Raw genomic sequence first — 18077 nt, 5'->3', positions numbered from 1 at the left:
CCAAAAAAAATAATTTTAATATTAGTGGAATCCGCTTAAATCTTAGAGGATTTTATTCTTGTATATGGCCTCAAGAGAAATCCTTTTGAAATTAAGAGGAAAATATTCTGTGCACAATATTCTAATAGTTAGAATAATTTCGTCTTGCATTTACAGTACAAATCTTGTACTGTAAATCTATATTTATAATGCACATTATTTGTACTGTAGTTTTTCAGTATGTACAATGAATAACACCCAAAAAAAATATTCTAGTTATAAAGTGAAATTTCCTCTAATCCCATATTTTAAGCGAAAACTTTTACAGAAAGAGTATTCCTGTTCCAATAAAGTGAACTGTTCATCTAAAATCTATTAGATATTATTTTTCGGTTTTCCTCTTGTATTAAGAGGAATATGTTTTTTTCAAGCGGAATGCTTTCTTACATGCGATATGAGTAACACGAAAAGCAATGTGTATCGCTGCGTTTTGCCGTGACAATTGATTGAAGTGTTGCGCTGCATTTGCAAAAACAGACGCAGTAAGACTGTGTTCCGTTATTCATCGTACATACTGAAAAACTACAGTACAAATAATGTGCATTATAAATATAGATTTACAGTACAAGATTTGTACTGTAAATGCAAGACGAAATTATTTTAACTATTAGAATATTGTGCACAGAATATTTTCCTCTTAATTTCAGAAGATTCCTCTTGAGGCCATATACAAGAATAAAATCCTCTAAGATTTAGCGGATTCCACTAATATAAAAATTATTTTTTTTGGGGTGAACAATTCACAACCACTTACGTCTACGTTTACGCAATTGTAGACCGGGCTTTACCCTCTGACACGTTCGGATCACATCATAAAGCGGAATTTTACCGCATTCAAACGCATGTGAGCGACGCTCGCGATTACGTATTATTTAACGCCGTTTATAGAGCCTTTGATAATCGCGAGATCTCCGTGTAACACGCGTGTGGCATAACGCGTTATAAAGCGCGCGACGCCGCGGACGTCCCGGGCTGGCGCGCGTCGAGCCGACGTTGCTCACCGCAGGTGGATTTCTCCGCGGTGAGGTTTTCTCGCAATCCGACGCGGAGAGCTGCGTCATGCATGGTGGTGGTGCCGCCGCCACGGCCGCCGCGCCGGTGGGTAGCGCGTACCTCCGTTTGAGCGCTTGTGCAACGGCGCGCATTAAACTTCACCGTCAAGCGAGGCGCCGCGGTGCGTCTTTGTTGTCGCGTTCGTCTCTTCGCGAGGTCGCGTGGCATCGCGCCATAGACGAATAGGCCTCTGCCTATCATCCACGGCTCGGCTCGGGCCTGCAGCCGCGTGCGGGTGCGCGCGGATTGCGAGGCGGCCGGCCTCCACTTTGATTCCGCGGGTATACACGTCAGGCCGAGTGCTGTTACGCCAGGTATGTAGGTCAGTGTAAAGGCCGATCGCGTTGGGAAAGCTATCAATCGTCAGCGGTGAACGCGCGCGACGCGACGCTCGGCCGTATCGAACTCATGCACGCGCGCGCGTGGCCGCGAAACGAGAGATGGGAAGGGAGTAGGGTACAGTGGGGTAATTTGAATAGTGGGGTAATTTGAATAACAGTAAGCATTTGCAAGAGTTTCGGAAAAATAAGAAATTTTAAGATACATTTTATTAGATCAGACATTGATCTAATGAAATGTATCTTAAAATCTCTTCTTTTTCTGAAATCATCATCCAAAAAAAAATAATTTTAATATTAGTGGAATCCGCTAAATCTTAGAGGATTTTATTCTTGTATGTAGCCTCAAGAGGAATCTTCTAAAATTAAGAAGAAAATATTCTGTGCACAATATTCTAATAGAATAATTTCGTCTTGCATTTACAGTACAAATCTTGTATGTTAATCTATATTTATAATTCACATTATTTGTACTGTAGCTTTTCAGTATGTACAATGAATAACGGAACGCAGCCTTAATTACTGCGTCTGTTTTTGCAAATGCAGCGCAACACTTCAATCAATCGTCACGGCAGAACGCAGCGATTCACATTGCTTTTCGTGTTACTCATATCGCATGTAAAAGGACATTCCGCTTGAAAAAAACATATTCCTCTTAATACAAGAGGAAAACCGAAAAATAATATCCAGTAGATTTTAGACGAACAGTTCACTTTATTGGAAGAAAAATACTCTTTCTGTAAAAGTCTTAAAATATGGGATTAGAGGAAATTTCTCTTTATAATTAGAATATTTTTTTTGGATATTTCATCATTGAAATGCTTACTGTTATCCAAATTACCCCACTATTCAAATTACCCCGCTGTATCCTATTCGAAAAAAGTGGACATTGCACATTATGTTATTAACATTAAAAAAAATGTCGAGAGGATCTCCCCCCCCCCGACGTCTCCACACTTGTATATGCTTTGACAACCGCGATAACGTGATTAACCCCTCGTAAAAAAGAACTACTAGTGCACTGCTGTTATAGCAGTGACACTACTACATTTCAGTAGTGTTTTTACTGCACTAGTAGTTTTTTTTTTACTAGGGACGATAATGCTCTTTGCATTGTGCAATTAACTCGAGATTATCAATAAAAAAAAATTGCGAAAATAACAATTTAAATCTAAATGGCGGCGATTGGATCGACAGCGGAGGAAATGACAAGACACGTTTCCCACTTCGCTTTCGATTAAGTCTATAATATACTTTTGAAGGAAACTATTAAACCGACTCTCAGACGTGGTGGCCGTGGCATACATGGTAGTGTGCCTGCTCTCCGTGACGGAGATCCGAGTTTAAATCTATCCTAGAACTCAAATAAATAAATAAAAATAAAAATCGGCCCCCACCGAGGCCATCGGTTCATCCGGCCAATCGACAGCATCATCACAACTCTGACGGTTGGATAGGATTCTGTGGACCGATCATCCGCAAATCTCAAAGCAATCATGATTCGAGAAATGAATACAGGCCTCGGACATCCCGAGATGAAAGAGGCTTATAGACGTTCTTGTGCTCCACATAGAGATAAAAGGATCATTTATTTATGAACCGACTCTCACAATTAAAAAAATTACGCGATTAGGAAAAAAAGGAGCGAATGAGAGTCAAAACGCACTTGATTCGTAAACAATTTAAAGTTGTTTGACTGTCATCGGCACCTTTTCTTTCTTCATCATTATACTCTTTAATACTTTTGACGTTTAATCTTTATCTACATCAGATAAGTAAGAGATAATTAATAATTTTCCGTTTTAAATAATTACGTTGCAAATCTAATTGTAAGTAAGCGCCTCATCCGTATAATACATTTAAATGTGTAAATTCAGATTTTTTGTGCAATATAATATTTTACACGGATGAGAAGCATTTTTTACACACTTAGACTTATGATGTAGTCGCATATACGATATAAATAAATGTCACGCAAATTAATCTCGAAACATATTGAAATGTTATCTTGGACATCGAGACATATAACATCTTTCTTTTTCTTTTTCTCCTACGTTCTATGCTTATCTGCGACGATAAACGATCTACGCGACTTATCGGAGAGACGGGAAAAATATCGTGAGCGCGATTAAGTAAAGAATCCCCCGCGGTATTCCGGGTTGAACGACTCCCGCGTTCGCCGGCAAACGGTCTGGTCGGGATTTCGCGTAATCTCAAGCTAATTGCGCCGTAAGGAGCGTTATCGTTAACCATGTTATACACCGCGATTGTCAAAGCATATGAGTGTGTAGATACTAGGGGGGAGGAGGGAGGGGGGGGGGAAGATCTGTCTCGACAGCCGTGAATCACCGAGGTGTTGCGAGATTAGATTTCGCGACGCGAGGAAAGCGACCTGACTCGCGGCAATTAAGCGCGAGTCGTCGTCGTCGTCGAAGGGGAGATGAAGGGAGGAAGTAAGAGGAATAGCTGCAGCCCAGGACACTCGCCGAAATGCGAAACGGTGAATTCGCGCGACGCGTTACGTATTTCCCGTACTCGCGCGTTTCACTGCCGTGACGCGAAAAATGCCGTCGCGTGTGAAGTCCTCTTTTCGATTCTCAGCGACCGCGACGCGATGAATAAACGCACGCCGAAAAAAAAAAAAATCGCACGCCGTGGAGAAATTTGCGCGCGTAAAAATTCAATTTCCGTCGGCGAGCGAGGCGTCTTCTTCTTTCTCTCCTCTCTCTTTACGACGCGCTCGGAAACGCGCGCAGAAGAAAGGACCGCGGACACGCAAAGTTGCGGTTTTCGACGCGCAAGGACGCAATTACGTGGCTCTCACATAATTTCCATTACGCCGAGTACGCTGTAAAGCCCCAGACTATATACTATATTGGAAACTGAGAATTGCGAATGGAAGATTAGAATTTGATCAATCAGATAAGGTTAATTTTAATTCGTTTCGTTCTGATTAAATTTTAGCAATAAGTAGAAATAAACCTATTTGTCGGTCAGAACAAATCTTGGTGCCTGTTATACACAGAGAAAAACATTTCTGTACATTTAATATTTCCATTTGTTTAGCTTATATATTTATTTCACTGAAACAATGTAATGTTAAATGCACGGCAAAAATTGCTATGGATGTTACAACAATATTCTTTATGTTTGGAAAAGAAGTGCATGTGAATTTAAGTTATATTGATGTTACATGACATTCATCTGTTACGGTATGCTCATTGGTATGGTTGTCACAACCGTAGTGCTTAGGATAAATAACATTCGGTTAGAATATCTTCATGTATGTGGTTGCCTCAACCGAAGCATTATTGTTATCTCTCTAGTATGGTCTGTACAACAAATAGTATGATTGAGAGATATATATATAATATAGTTGCACATCACAACATTGAGGCTGTGAGAGTTCAGTTAACTATATACATATAAGTCACTTCTAAAATATTTTAGTTCCTATAACTCTTCTAAATTGATGGGCGAAAATTATCACAATTATTAGGCTGTGGCAGCAGTAATTTTTTTCCGTGTGAAATATTATTTTACTTAATAGTTTTGTTGCATTAAAAACTGTGTTGCTTGAGAAAAACATAATTGTTTGGAAACAATTTTCTTCTCGTTTTTAATTCTCTGCAATAATATTTTGGCGTGAATTTATATACAATTTTCCAGTTCATGCGAACTGCGAAACCGATTTGTTGATCTTGACTCCTAAATTGAAGTTGGCGTACGATTGAACTTTAATTCTCAATTCGCAATCCTTCCAATTCTTCATTGTCCGATACGAGCTTCCTTAAGGAGATCCATATAACTGTGCGGTGTGAAGTAATTGGATATCCGTTTCAACATACATCGGAACGAGGCGCCGAGAGAGATGACATTATCGTTCGCGGTTTCTTGCGCAAGTCGCAGCTGTCGAAACGCGTAATGCTGGCGCGGAAACGTTCTCATCGGTCAGCTAACTTCTTCCTCGATTTCGTTGGATCTCATCCGGCTTCCTTTATTACACACACACACACACACGCACACACGCACACGCACACACGCACACGCGCACACACACACACACACACACACACACACACACCGCAATTGCGAATCTCCCGTACAAGTAAGGGAAGGAAAAAGATCCTCGTAATCACTGCACTTCGCTGAAAACCGCTAAAAACAAGTACTTTGTTTCCTCGCCGAATTACGCGATAATACTATCTGATTATCGTCGGGCGCGAAACAAAGAGACGAGCCGGTGGAGATTGTGGTTGAATTTATCGGCGTGTGCGACGGCGGTGTCTTGAGCCCGAGCAGCCGTGGCGGCCGCGAGATGAGAGACGAGACGGTGAAATTTATGCCGGGGCCCCGGCACGCACGAATTTGCGGGGCCGTATTATACGCGCCGCGCGCGTTGCGCAACGTCGCGCGCGCGCGCGCGCGCGAGAGAAGAACGCATAAAAACACGAGCGGAACCCGCGGGAGCGAGAGAGAAAGAGAGAGAGAGTGAGTGAGTGGGAAAGGCGCGATTACGTACCGCGCGTAAGCAAAGGATCGGAAGAAGAATTTCTCCTGTCTCGTCTCTCCGGTGGTGATTGGATTAGGTCATGACGATGATGCCCAACGCCGCGCCGCGCCGCGCCGCGCCACGCCGCGCGCGCGCTCTCTCTCTCATTTCTTTGTGCGGGCACGACTTGACTTTCGTCCCGGTTTCGAAAACCGCGCCGTCCTTCGTCGAAACGCGGCTCGTCGGAATGCGTTCCGCCCTCCTAAGCTGGATTCTGATAACAGTTCTGATTCAGTGTCGTTATCGTTATATTGCACGGAAAAAATTGCTGTGGATGTTACAACAATATTCTCTATATTTGGAAAAGAAATGTATGTGAATTTAAGTTATATTGATGTTACATGACGTACATCTGTTAAGGTATGCTCATCAGTACGGTTATCACAACCGTATAGTGCTTATAAGATAAATAATAGTTAGAATACAGTTAGTCGGTTAGAATATCTTTATACATGTGGTTGCCTCAACCGAAGCGTTATTATTATCTTTCTAATATGGTCCGTACAACAAATAGTATGATTGAAAGATATATATGATATAGTTGCATGTCACAACATTGAGGCTGAGAGTTCAGTTAACTATATAAGTCACTTCCAAAATATTTTAATTCCTATATATAACTCTCTTAAATTGATGGGCGAAAATTATCACAATTATTATGTTGTGGCAACAGTAATTTTTTTTCCCTGTGTCATTGCGCGAATTGTCTTTTTATCTGTTAGGGAAGGAACTGCTGTTGCCACATAATTGCTCTATGTTAACGTTTCTATATCCAAAGGCTCTATAATTGACAGTTCGCTTGACGGACTCCAGCGGATTCTGTAACTCTTAACGACAGTGTCGTTACTGACATACTGTCGTTGCGCAGCGTTTTTTTTTACCATATATTTTACCTATTATACACCTGTGCCAACTGTCTTGCCAACGGCAATGCAATGATAACGGCATTCTTAACTGTCGTAAAGAGTTACAGAATCTGCTGAAATCCATCAACCAAGAATTGCAGATCGTTTCGAGCCTTTCGCTACAGACACGTCAACACGTTACGATGTGGAAATAGCAGCCTGTCCTACTTGTCCTTCTCTGATTCATTAAAATGCTTAATTGATGAATAATCAATATATCAAATAAATTATCCTTTGGCAGCTATGCGGTCTTTTGTCTTGTGCGATTTTAATCCCCTGCAGGGTTTCGACATATATTTTATATTCAAAATATAGTCTTGTTAATTTTTTCAAAATCATTTAGCGGTCCAATATCTCTACCGAGGATCTCTCAGGTACGAATTCATGTCAATGCTTTGTATACTCTTGCGAAAATCGCTGCAAGTGCGGTGTGGCAACGTATACTGCCTCTAATCGAAAATTGTGCAAGGCGTTTCTCGACCTTTCAAGTTCAAGATCTCGGGCGCCGCGCGTGCTTTCTCGCGCGACACGCGAACTGATTGTGAACGTGGTGCAAATGTTGTGGCGTGTCGCAAAAAAAAAAAATGCGCTTGGCGACCGTGAGAGCGCGGGAGGACAAACGCGGACCGAAGAATGTGCGGAGCGTTTGTCGCGGAGCGACGGAGAACGTGTGCGAGAGTACTCGTACCTATGGCGCTTCCTGTACAATCAGTCACAGCACCTCGTTGCTCGCGTAAGAGAGAAGAAAACTGCGGAGATGTACCGGGAAATGTACTGCGAGAAAAAAGATAAGAACGATAGAATTACCGGAGTTTCCCGGAAGTTTTTCGGTCCGTGTCGCGAGGAAGCGTAACGGTTGTCGTTGTATATCGACGATCGTGAAGCCGTAATCACACTATGGGTTGCGGACTTGGTTACAGTTGGGGTTGTAGTTGATTGTTGGAAATCAATATCAATCAGAGCAAAGAGGTTTTCGTCGGTTAGATTACAGGTTGAAAAATAGACTCAGATCGATTATTATAATTATAATCTTAATATAATTCTAATTATAATCTTAAGACAAGAGAAGATAATATTTCTTCGGTATAGAATTCCTGTCGTGCATATATTTTTGCGCAAGCATCCGTTGAAAATCTCTCCGAGAGGAATTCGACTGTAAAATAATTGCATCATCACAGTCGCGAGAATGTATAGAAGAGTTTGGCGGAATGGGGAAAGAGAGGCCAGGAGCGAATCGAGCCGAGAGCGTGTAAAAGGTCGGGGAATGTGTAAAACCCGCGTTACACTACGCATTGCGGGCACGGATTGGATTCATTGTCAGATTACGAACTGCGAATCGTTGATCAGCAAGTCTGATTTGCTGGTCAATGAAGTTTCAGTCCGCCATGTCACGCTAAACTGCGAAAATTGAGAATTCGATCAGTCAGATAATTGTAATTTTAATTTCGTTTGATTGGTCGTGAATTCTAATCTTTAAATTCGCATTCCTCGATCTCGAATACATATAGCGTGACACAAGCTTTATAGGCTGTCATCATATCAAACTGCGCATTGAAAATTGAGAATTGCAAATTGGAGATTAGATTTACAACAAAATGGATTTCGATTGGTCGAATTTGATTGATCTAACCTTCAGTTTGCAATCCTTCAATGCGTAATCAATAATATGAGGATAAAAAAATAGGGATCCTTGAAAGGATGTGCGTTATTGCGTCGACGATCGCTTTGCATTAAGTATCAGACTACGCATTAAAGATTGAGGAAATGGAGACTAGAATTTAATCTTATGTTATAAGCGCGCGGTTTTGGACACTCTATTTTATTTTGTAAAAAAAAATAATCACTTGCTCGATTTTCTTAAATCTTGGCCTACGGTACTTATATATTGTTTATAGAAAACTCCGATCCTCAAAGGATTAATCAATCAGAACGAAACGGACTGAAATTAAAATTATATTTGATTGTTCGAATTCTAATCTTGAATTTGCGGTCTCTTCGATTTCCAATGTGTCAGTCTGACACGGGCTTTATACAGATGAGGGCGCACGGTGAGAGAGAAAGAGCGAAAGAGAGAGCGCGAGGAGTATACAGGAAGTGGTACAGCATTGCCGCAGGGAAGGACGCCGAATCTGGGCCACAATTACACGGAGGCCGACGGTTTGCGCCTCTCCTTTCCTCGTACGGCTGGCGCCGCCGCGGTTACGTATACGCTCTCCCGCTTTCGAAATAATAATTATTTAATACCCGAAGCAAACGGTGAAATGCTTGGGACCCGACTGAGGGGAAGAAGGAAGGAGTGAGCGAGAGAGAGAGAGAGAAAAGGAAAGAATCGGGGAAGAACCGGTTTTCCTTTTCGGCCCACCTCGTGACAGCTTCCGAGACCCGGGAGCACCGCGCGCGATGGCACAGAGGGGCAATAAAAAGCACATAAACAATACCCGTAATTTTCGAACGGATCAAGAAAGAACCGAGAGGGCTCGAGCGAAACCTTCTCGACCGTTATGGCCGTTATCCTACGTATCGAACATCGCCATCGCAGTACGAGCTGGATGCAACGCGAGCGATTGATAAAGAAACAATCGTGAGAGATCGACATATTGAAATCAATCGCTCGCTCGTTATTGTGAAACAATATAACAGTGTATTAAAACAGATCAAAGTAGGTGTACAACGTTATTTCCTCATTATTAACAATATAGCGAAACTGGTTTTTCCCTTACTGGGGGTCCTTCTCAATCGCAAATTTAAATATATAGTTAAAATTAACCTGAAGTCGATAGTCGGTAAAGTGTATACAATAATAGTAAACAAATACAAATAATAATGCTAGTCATTTACAATGAAATTCCTTTTAACGGCCAATCAATTAAATAACACGAGATAAACACAATAAACGAAGTCATGTGATAAAATCGTTAAAACAGTGTCGTTCGAAATAAAGATTGATGTAATTTAATAAGTGCTCGACATCAAATTAAAACGGCCGGTTTTTCAACGTAGTAAAGCGTTATTTTTTTTCTTTTTAATTACGAGCGTGTCCGTAATATTCCAGAGTCATTTGATTTATTTGATCGGAATGTCAAGTGTCGCATTCCATGATTATAATCTGACAGATGATATGACCATGATTCGACAGTTTTATAACGGATTCTTGACATATTAACATGCGACACGTACTTTCCTAGATATACGCGCGGCAATTATCACATGTCAATGTCGCTCCTGTATCATATAAGCCGCGCTCGGGCACGAAACGACCGAAAGTATTAATCGCGAACACATTCGCGCATATTCCGCCTCTAGGATTATTCGCCGCGGAAGTAGAGGGAAAGTGGTAGTACAGAAGCAAAAAAAGAAAAAAATAATAAAAAAAAAAAAGAAAAGAAAAAGTCCGTGAGCGCGGTTGACCGAACAGCGCACTGCGCGCACAGCTCCGAGAACGATGCGGTGCGCGCAGTGCATGTGCTGCTGCAGGTACATACTTACATATAGGTATACGTGCGCGCACCTCGGGATTGCCACAATCGCGGATAATAAAGCGCTCCGCGGCGGAGCGCGGTCGTTTACGCCGCGTGTTCGTTACGCCGTGACTCATTGAAACGACGGCTATCGACGCCAACCGCAGGAGAGAAGACTCCGGGAGAGGCCGGCGGGGAAGGAGAGGAGGGAGAGGGAGGGGGGAGGGGACGGCTTCGGTATGCAGTTGCTCGTTTGGGGAATGCAGAAAATATCGCGCGACATTCCGCGCGGCGTTGCCCATATTCGTTCCGCAACAGGTTTCGAATTATCCTCGCTCCTCCCGTTACATTCCGTCCCTTCCCGACGCGCACTCGTATCCTCCCCCCCTCCCCCTATCCCCTGCTGATACCAATCGCTGAAAATATAATTAAGCCGGATAATTTACCCTTGAACGGTAATCAGAGACTGCAGTCTTAATTTTACGACGTATTTCAGGCAACAACGTTACGAAGAGAGGAAGAAAGATGTTATCGAGAGATTTTAATTTCTTTTTAACTTCGCAGCAGAAACCGATTCGCTCCCTGAGGCTCTCGCGGATTTTTATGCGCGTATTCGCGCATAAAATTTTCGTAGATATACCGAGAGTGTTTCGGTATTTGTGACTCTGTAATTGCATGGTTAAAGTAATTATTATGAGCTCCATTTTTATAGTTATTACATTGCTATAATGTCAGTAATAATAATCTTATATTCATATAGCTCTACCAATTATGAAAAATTGTGCGCTATAAATCACGATAATTTCAAATATTAATATATTAAAATATCACAGATGATATTTTACTATATTAATTGATGACATTTACATCAATTAATTAATATTATTATCGATTTATATTATAATTGATGATATTTAATAGATATATCAAAACATAGATGCTGGAAATCAAATAAATATTTTTAGTAAATGCAACTACAATTATAGTAAATATAATCATTTTCTTAACTTTTGCTTACTATTTACATAATAATAGCTAAAAGATGAGTCAAAGAAAAAATAAATAAACAAATACAATCACTTTCGCGATATATGTATAAGTTGCATAAACGCATATCGTAATTGAATCGTAATGCAGTTGAAGCAACTATAGAAATTGCATGATTAAAATAACAAATAAATATAATACATACGTATATATATATAAACAACAAATAAATATAATACATATAATCGGCACCAAAAATAATAAATAATAATACTTAATAATAATAATAATAATAGTAATAACAGTACCTTTATTGAATATATGAGAATTAAATGACTATAAATTATAGTTTTAAATTATGGCAATTACAGCTATATTTTTTTTCTCTCACAAGTAGTGCACGAACCCATGTTTTTCTATAAACGAAACTGCTTTTTTCTGTATCGATCCTTTTTCTCTTATATACAACAAGGACATTTATTTCGTTCACCTGCAGTATCGCGCTTCCGCAAGGTGGATAACCGTTAACGCTCTCACGTGCCACATGTCGTTGATCTCGACAAATCGCCGAACGATTTGATTACGATCTACCTGTTTACCGGATAGCGCACTTAAACTGACAATTATCAATTGACCGGCCCCGAGTACGTTGCGTATGCAACGTTTTCCGCTGCGAACGACCGCGGAGTGGCAGCGCCGGTGAAAGCGCGACCATCAATGGCAACTTTACGTATACGTGATAACGCAGCTCGCGCGCGATGATCACCGCTTCCATGTAGCAGCCGATGCCTGTACGTGTCCCTGCACTCGTGAACCCTCTCCGCGACGTAAGTGCAATACACCGCGCGCGCGTGACATAATCTTACGAGGTTCAATGAGATGCGACACACTCGCGCGCAAAGTGATATAATCATCCTCGTTGCGTAAAGCAGGCTAACGAAGGCTGCAGTTAACAACGGTCGTTCCAATCAATATATTCCTCGGCGGAGATCGCGAATTCGCCTAACGGCAAATGCAATTAGCCACGCGGTTATTATTCAACAATATGCAATTAACGGTCGTTCCTTTATTGCAAAATGGAGAAGTAACGACTGTGTGAATCCGAGACGATGTAACGTAGATACGTCAGGTTATATCATCGAAATGTCCAATACGTTGACATAGAGGCTCGTCTTCCTCTTCCTCATTCTATTGTCGCGGCCGCCGACGTATGTCATTACGAGTCACCACGCGGCGCGAATATCGTACGCGCAAAATAATGGTACACGCATATACATCGCGCGATTATACGAACGTCAATCCGAGAAGACAAAGACCTGCCCGTACAGACAAATGTTATACTGATGTCGACTTATATCTTACATCTCGCCTCGACGCACCGTCAGGAATACGACACACGTTGGATTTACGTTATTTTTAAATCGTTGAACTTCTGCATGTTCTTTGTTCTTAGCAAACAATCGAAACAACCAGCCCCGTAAAAATGATGGATTTCAGATTTTTTGTTTCAAATTGCAGAAATTCTTAAAATTCTTTCATTGAAATTTATGTTGACTTTTGTAGAAATAAAAAAAAATAATTATATCAATACGCCAACTTATCTTTCATTTTAATTTCGTATATAAAAATTTTAATTTTATATATAAAAATAAAGGATGTCTGGTAAAAAATCTTTATACTTTATATTTATCGAACGTAGTATATAAAATGTATCCATATGTTTCTTTTCTTTTATATAATTTCTGTCTATATAGAAAAAATAAAAACAATTATAAAATAATTAGAAGAATAATTTTCGCATTGTTTTTTTTTTATATAAAATGAAAGAAGAAATACAAATTATAAAAGAAAAGGACAAAATATATGAACATATTTTTTGTATAATTATATATGTATATTTGATTATATATAGATTTTTATTTACTGTATGCTAATAACATCAAAATAACGCTGATTCACCAAAAAAAAAATTCGATTGTTCAATGGTAATCTTTGATTTTTCTGTAATATACAGCCTCAAGAAGGTACCTTAAAATGTAGAGGAATGTTGTGTAACTTGATCATAGCTCATGCTTTCACTTTTTTATAGATGAATACGTGTTATAAAGGAATGTTTCATATAAGATTTTTTGCTAGACGAAATGACAAGAATTCCCCACTTATAAGTATAAAAATATTTTTTTGGATGTCGTTTTAACAATAAGTGCTAAACATCATATATCTCTGGATAGGGATATCGGAGCTACGCGATCATTCAGAAACGAATCGAAAAACGCGTCAAAGCTAGGATGTGTACGCAAATGAGTGCGCGGTCGGCCTTGTTGAATATTTTTCTCCTAAACATGAAAACAAACGATTGAGAGCCTCATTATCTCGCGCGAGATCGAAGGCTATTCAACTCCTACCAATGTCATGCTCGGCGGCTTTTAGATTTGGCGGTCATCCTTTCAAAGATTCAGTAGCGATTTAACCCCCCGATCGCGACACGCAATATTTGCCCAAGACAGACAGGCTCGGCAAACAGTACGATTTCGTACGCGTTCGCGGTCGGAGCGCCCGCGATTGCGTTTCCGTGATAATCATCATTTTTTTTATTTACAAAAACAATTTTATTATTATTTTTAAAACAATTCTTTTGTTTACAAAGATTGCGCCGATTTTAACCGGACTGAGTATAAAAGAGTGAAATTGTATACGAGTGATTGGGTATAAAAAAGGAGACGCGGCATACGCGACTGCATCAGTACGCGACACTGGCTTTGCAAATCGTTATCGACCGCGTCGGTCTTTTTTTTATCTTTACAGGATGAGGAGGAGCGGCATGAACGGACGAGGAGTCGGCGACAACGGCGAAGGAGCGCTGATCCTGCTCCTCGTCGCATTGACTCCTGTTATCTGCTCCGCCGGAATCCTGGACCCTTGGCAGTGGGCGCGCAGCGATCGGATCGAAGTCAACATACCTTGGCTGCCTTGTAACTATTGCACAGATTAGATAGAAAATTCAACTGCAGTAATGCTAAGGCCCATCCACATAAGTTACAAAACGCAAACGCGAACGTTTCTCTCTTTTTTCCTTTTTTTTCTCCGCGTTTGCGTTTGCGTTGTGCGTTTGCGACTTATGTAGATGAAGCTTTAGCTTTACTCTCCTTCACAATGTCCGAAATGTATATAGGCATACATGCCGCCGGCTAAAAGTTTAGGAGACCATTAATTGAAAATATATAATTTAACATATTGTTATTATTTTACTCAATATTTTTTATAATAAAATGAAAATTCTGCAAAAAAATGCTTCTTACATAATTTCTTACAAGAAAAGCACTAAAGAATATTAGGTTCCTTTTTTATCGAAGTAGCTATCCTTACTCAATTAATCACTTTTTTTTTATTAATCTAGATAATCTAAGTTTACAAATTTATTTATTTTTTCTGAACAGAAGACTCTTCCAATCCTCTTTTAGAACAGTTCTGCACTCAGTTTTGGAAAAAGGTGCACGATCAGTAATCCATTTTCCTGAAATTGAACACTGTTATGTTGTGTTATACAGGGTGTCCCATTTTAATGTCCCACCCCAAATAACTTTTTTACTTTTGATCTTAGAAAAAAATGTTTCAGACAAAAGTTGTATGGCTTTGAGGGGGATATCAGATGATGACATTGGTTTGACCCTGAGTGGCGTCGTCAAGGTCAGGACAAGATTACTTTGAATTTTTTTAATGGAATTCCCTATTTTTCATTGTGTATTCTTATAGCTTATTTCGAAAGATTTCCAAAACACATAGATAAAATGTTTTTTGGTTAAGTAAATCTCGAGTTATAAAGCTTAAAAGTTACAGTACCACCGGCATTAGCAAGGTGTCCGAACAATGGCTGTAACCCGTTTGAATGTTGTTCAGGATCATGAGCTTGACAACATGTGTTAAAGTCATGATTATTGGAGAATGTTTCTCTTTTTTCAAGAAATAAAAATAATTTTCAAAAATAAAAATAAGAAAAACAATCTCCAATGATCATGGCCTTGATACATACTGTTAAGCTCATGATCCTGAACAACATTCAAAAGGTTTCAGCCATTGTTCGGACTTAGATAATGCTAATGCTGGTGGTACTGTAACTTTCAAGCTTTATAACTCGAGATTTACTTAACCAAAAAACATTTTATCTATATGTTTTGGAAAGCTCTCGAGATGATCTACAAGAATGTGCAATAAAAAGTATAGGAGGTTCCATTTAGGAAATTGTAGGTAACTTTCACATGACTTTCGAGCAACTATTCAAGGTCACACTAATGACATCACCTTATGTCCCCCTCAAAGTCATACAACTTTTGTCTGAAACATTTTTTTTTAAGATCAAAAGTAAAAAAAGTTATTTGGGATCGGACATTAAAATGGGACACCCTGTATAATCATAACTGTGCTAATGCCTATTTACTTTCAAATTCAACTTTCAATAAGGAAAAAATATTAAGTAAGGCATGAATCGAATGGTTAGGTAGTGTTTCACTGGAATATTCTTAAATTTTATATGTGGTCTCGAAACTTTCGACCGACACATAAGTGCAGTATATTAAATATACATATGTATATATATTGAAATTTATTGTCTTTCACTCACGCATCTTTTGTAGACTGCCAGCTATGAAGTTTTTCTCATCGTAGGGTAGATATTGTTCATGAAAAGTAAAATGAAATTTCATCGAAATGAGCAAAATGCACAGTGGAGGAACGAATTTCTTTCAGTCGAGAACGAGACGCGCTGCTACGACGAGCTGGGCTGCCTGAACATCACCAGGAGCTGGTACCACCTCATTCATCGGCCCCTCAACGTTTTCCCGCTACCGCGAGAAGTCATCAACACCAGATTCATCCTCTACACGAATCAGAATCCCCTGGACGTAAGTGAAGGCCGCGACGCGTTTCCGGATTAAAAAGACCCAGGCGCGGTATCCCTGCACGGTGCGAGCGTCTCGCGAAAGCACGTTTTGCGCTTTGGCGAGTTAACGCGAAAGTGAAACTTGGGTGAGATAGATTGGAATTCTCTCCGGCGACTGGAATTTCACGGCTAGTAAATCCGACACGGTGTACAAACGCTTCCGCATATACATAACGCCGCGTGCGCCGCCGCACACATCGTGAAATTGTATTAAGAGTATAAGTATATAGCCCCGTCGCGCGGACATTCCGTCTTGTGCGACAAGAATAACTGTACGGAGGTTAATCCTCTCGCCTCTTATCGCGAGGCGGGATCAGCCGTCGATATTTTAATGCCCGCGGATATATCTTAATTACCTTCATTAATTAAACAAAAAAACTGCACGTGCCGGCGCGGCGTGCAGCAGGCGGTGCTATATACGCCGCGCCGCCCGACGCGCGCGCTATTCTCTTAACGTACGGCAAAAGATAAGATCTCTGATTTATGAATTAACGGACGTATCCGAAGAGGAAGAGAGCCGCGGTGGGCACTCTCAAGTATATCGAACGCGCTATCAGCGGGCATAATGCGCGCCCGGTGAAATCACATACCTACCGCATATATAACTGCGCGCACGCAAGTGCACATACATATATCATCCGCCTCGCTATAAAATCGCTGAATCGTGAAATTATAATAAATACTTTTGCGTACTTACGCGCTTGGCGATTGGCGAAATTAGCCAATACAATCCGTCGTAGCGAATACATCGCTATTTTTTTTACTATTAATAGTAACAGAATATTAATAGTAAAAAAATAGCGATGCATTCGCTACGACGGATTGTATTCGCTAAACTATCTTCAAAATCAGACGCGTTATTTTCTCTTCCAATGAAAACAATAATAAAACTACTAAAGTTGCAACAAACACAGACTTATAACTACAATGTTGTAGAAACAATGTAATATTTCTGCAATGTGGCTGGAATGATACAATGCCGCTGCAACATTGCAATTATAATCTGTGTTTTGCTACGATTTTAATAGTTTTATTATTGTTTTCCTTGGAAGAGAATAACACGTCTAATTTTGAAGATAAGTTTTTGCTATATTTAGCAAATTAGAATAAATACTTTTGTGTACTTACGCGCCTGGCGATTGGCGAAATTAGCCAATACAATCAGTTGCGTTATTTTCTCTTCCAATAAAAACAATAATAAAACTATTAAAATCGCAACAAATACAGACTTATAACTACAATGTTGCAGCAGCATTGTACTATTTCAGCCACATTGCAGAAATATTCCATTGTTGCTGCAATATGGTAGTTATAAGTCTGTGTTTGTTGCGATTTTAGTAGTTTTATTATTGTTTTCATTGAAAGAGAAAATAACGCGTCTGATTTTGAAGATAGTTTTTGCTGTATTTAGCACCCATCCTTCTCAACAATAATAATAAAAAAAGAGAATACGTGCGTCACGCGTTTGGGATCTAAAATCAACGGACGGATATTTTTCAACGAGCTCCTCGAAACTGAGCGACTATTTTTGAAATCACGCATGCACTTCGTAATGTGTATACCCGTCATTTTTTTCCCCCAGGGTCAAATATTAAAAGTGGCCAAGGATAAATCCATCGAAAACTCAAACTTCAATCCTAAGCGAAAAACCAAATTCATTATACATGGCTTTATAGACACTCCGCTCAGCAATTGGGTCAAGGTGAGCCTATTCTTTTATCCTGTACGATACTCGCTCGTCGTCATGGAATTTTTATTGAAATCCTTGCCGTTATGTTATACGCAATCGAATTGTCATACTCATATAAT

General features: G+C 40.0%; 1 protein-coding gene across 1 annotated transcript in view; it reads left to right on the top strand.

The window, feature by feature from the left end:
* The window catches only part of LOC105450252 (pancreatic triacylglycerol lipase-like), a 43555-nt gene that overhangs the window by 20038 nt on the left and 5440 nt on the right, over positions 1 to 18077 (top strand). Inside the window, exons 2-4 of the mRNA XM_011690001.1 lie at positions 14138 to 14304; positions 16076 to 16230; positions 17851 to 17970. Coding sequence (XP_011688303.1) covers positions 14138 to 14304; positions 16076 to 16230; positions 17851 to 17970 — 442 coding nt within the window. The remainder of the gene's footprint in view (positions 1 to 14137; positions 14305 to 16075; positions 16231 to 17850; positions 17971 to 18077) is intronic.

This window comes from Wasmannia auropunctata, unplaced genomic scaffold (assembly GCF_000956235.1).
Source record: "Wasmannia auropunctata unplaced genomic scaffold, wasmannia.A_1.0 LD336064.1, whole genome shotgun sequence".
NCBI classification, from domain to species: Eukaryota; Metazoa; Arthropoda; class Insecta; order Hymenoptera; family Formicidae; genus Wasmannia; species Wasmannia auropunctata.
This window is presented reverse-complemented; position numbering and strand designations above follow the sequence as displayed.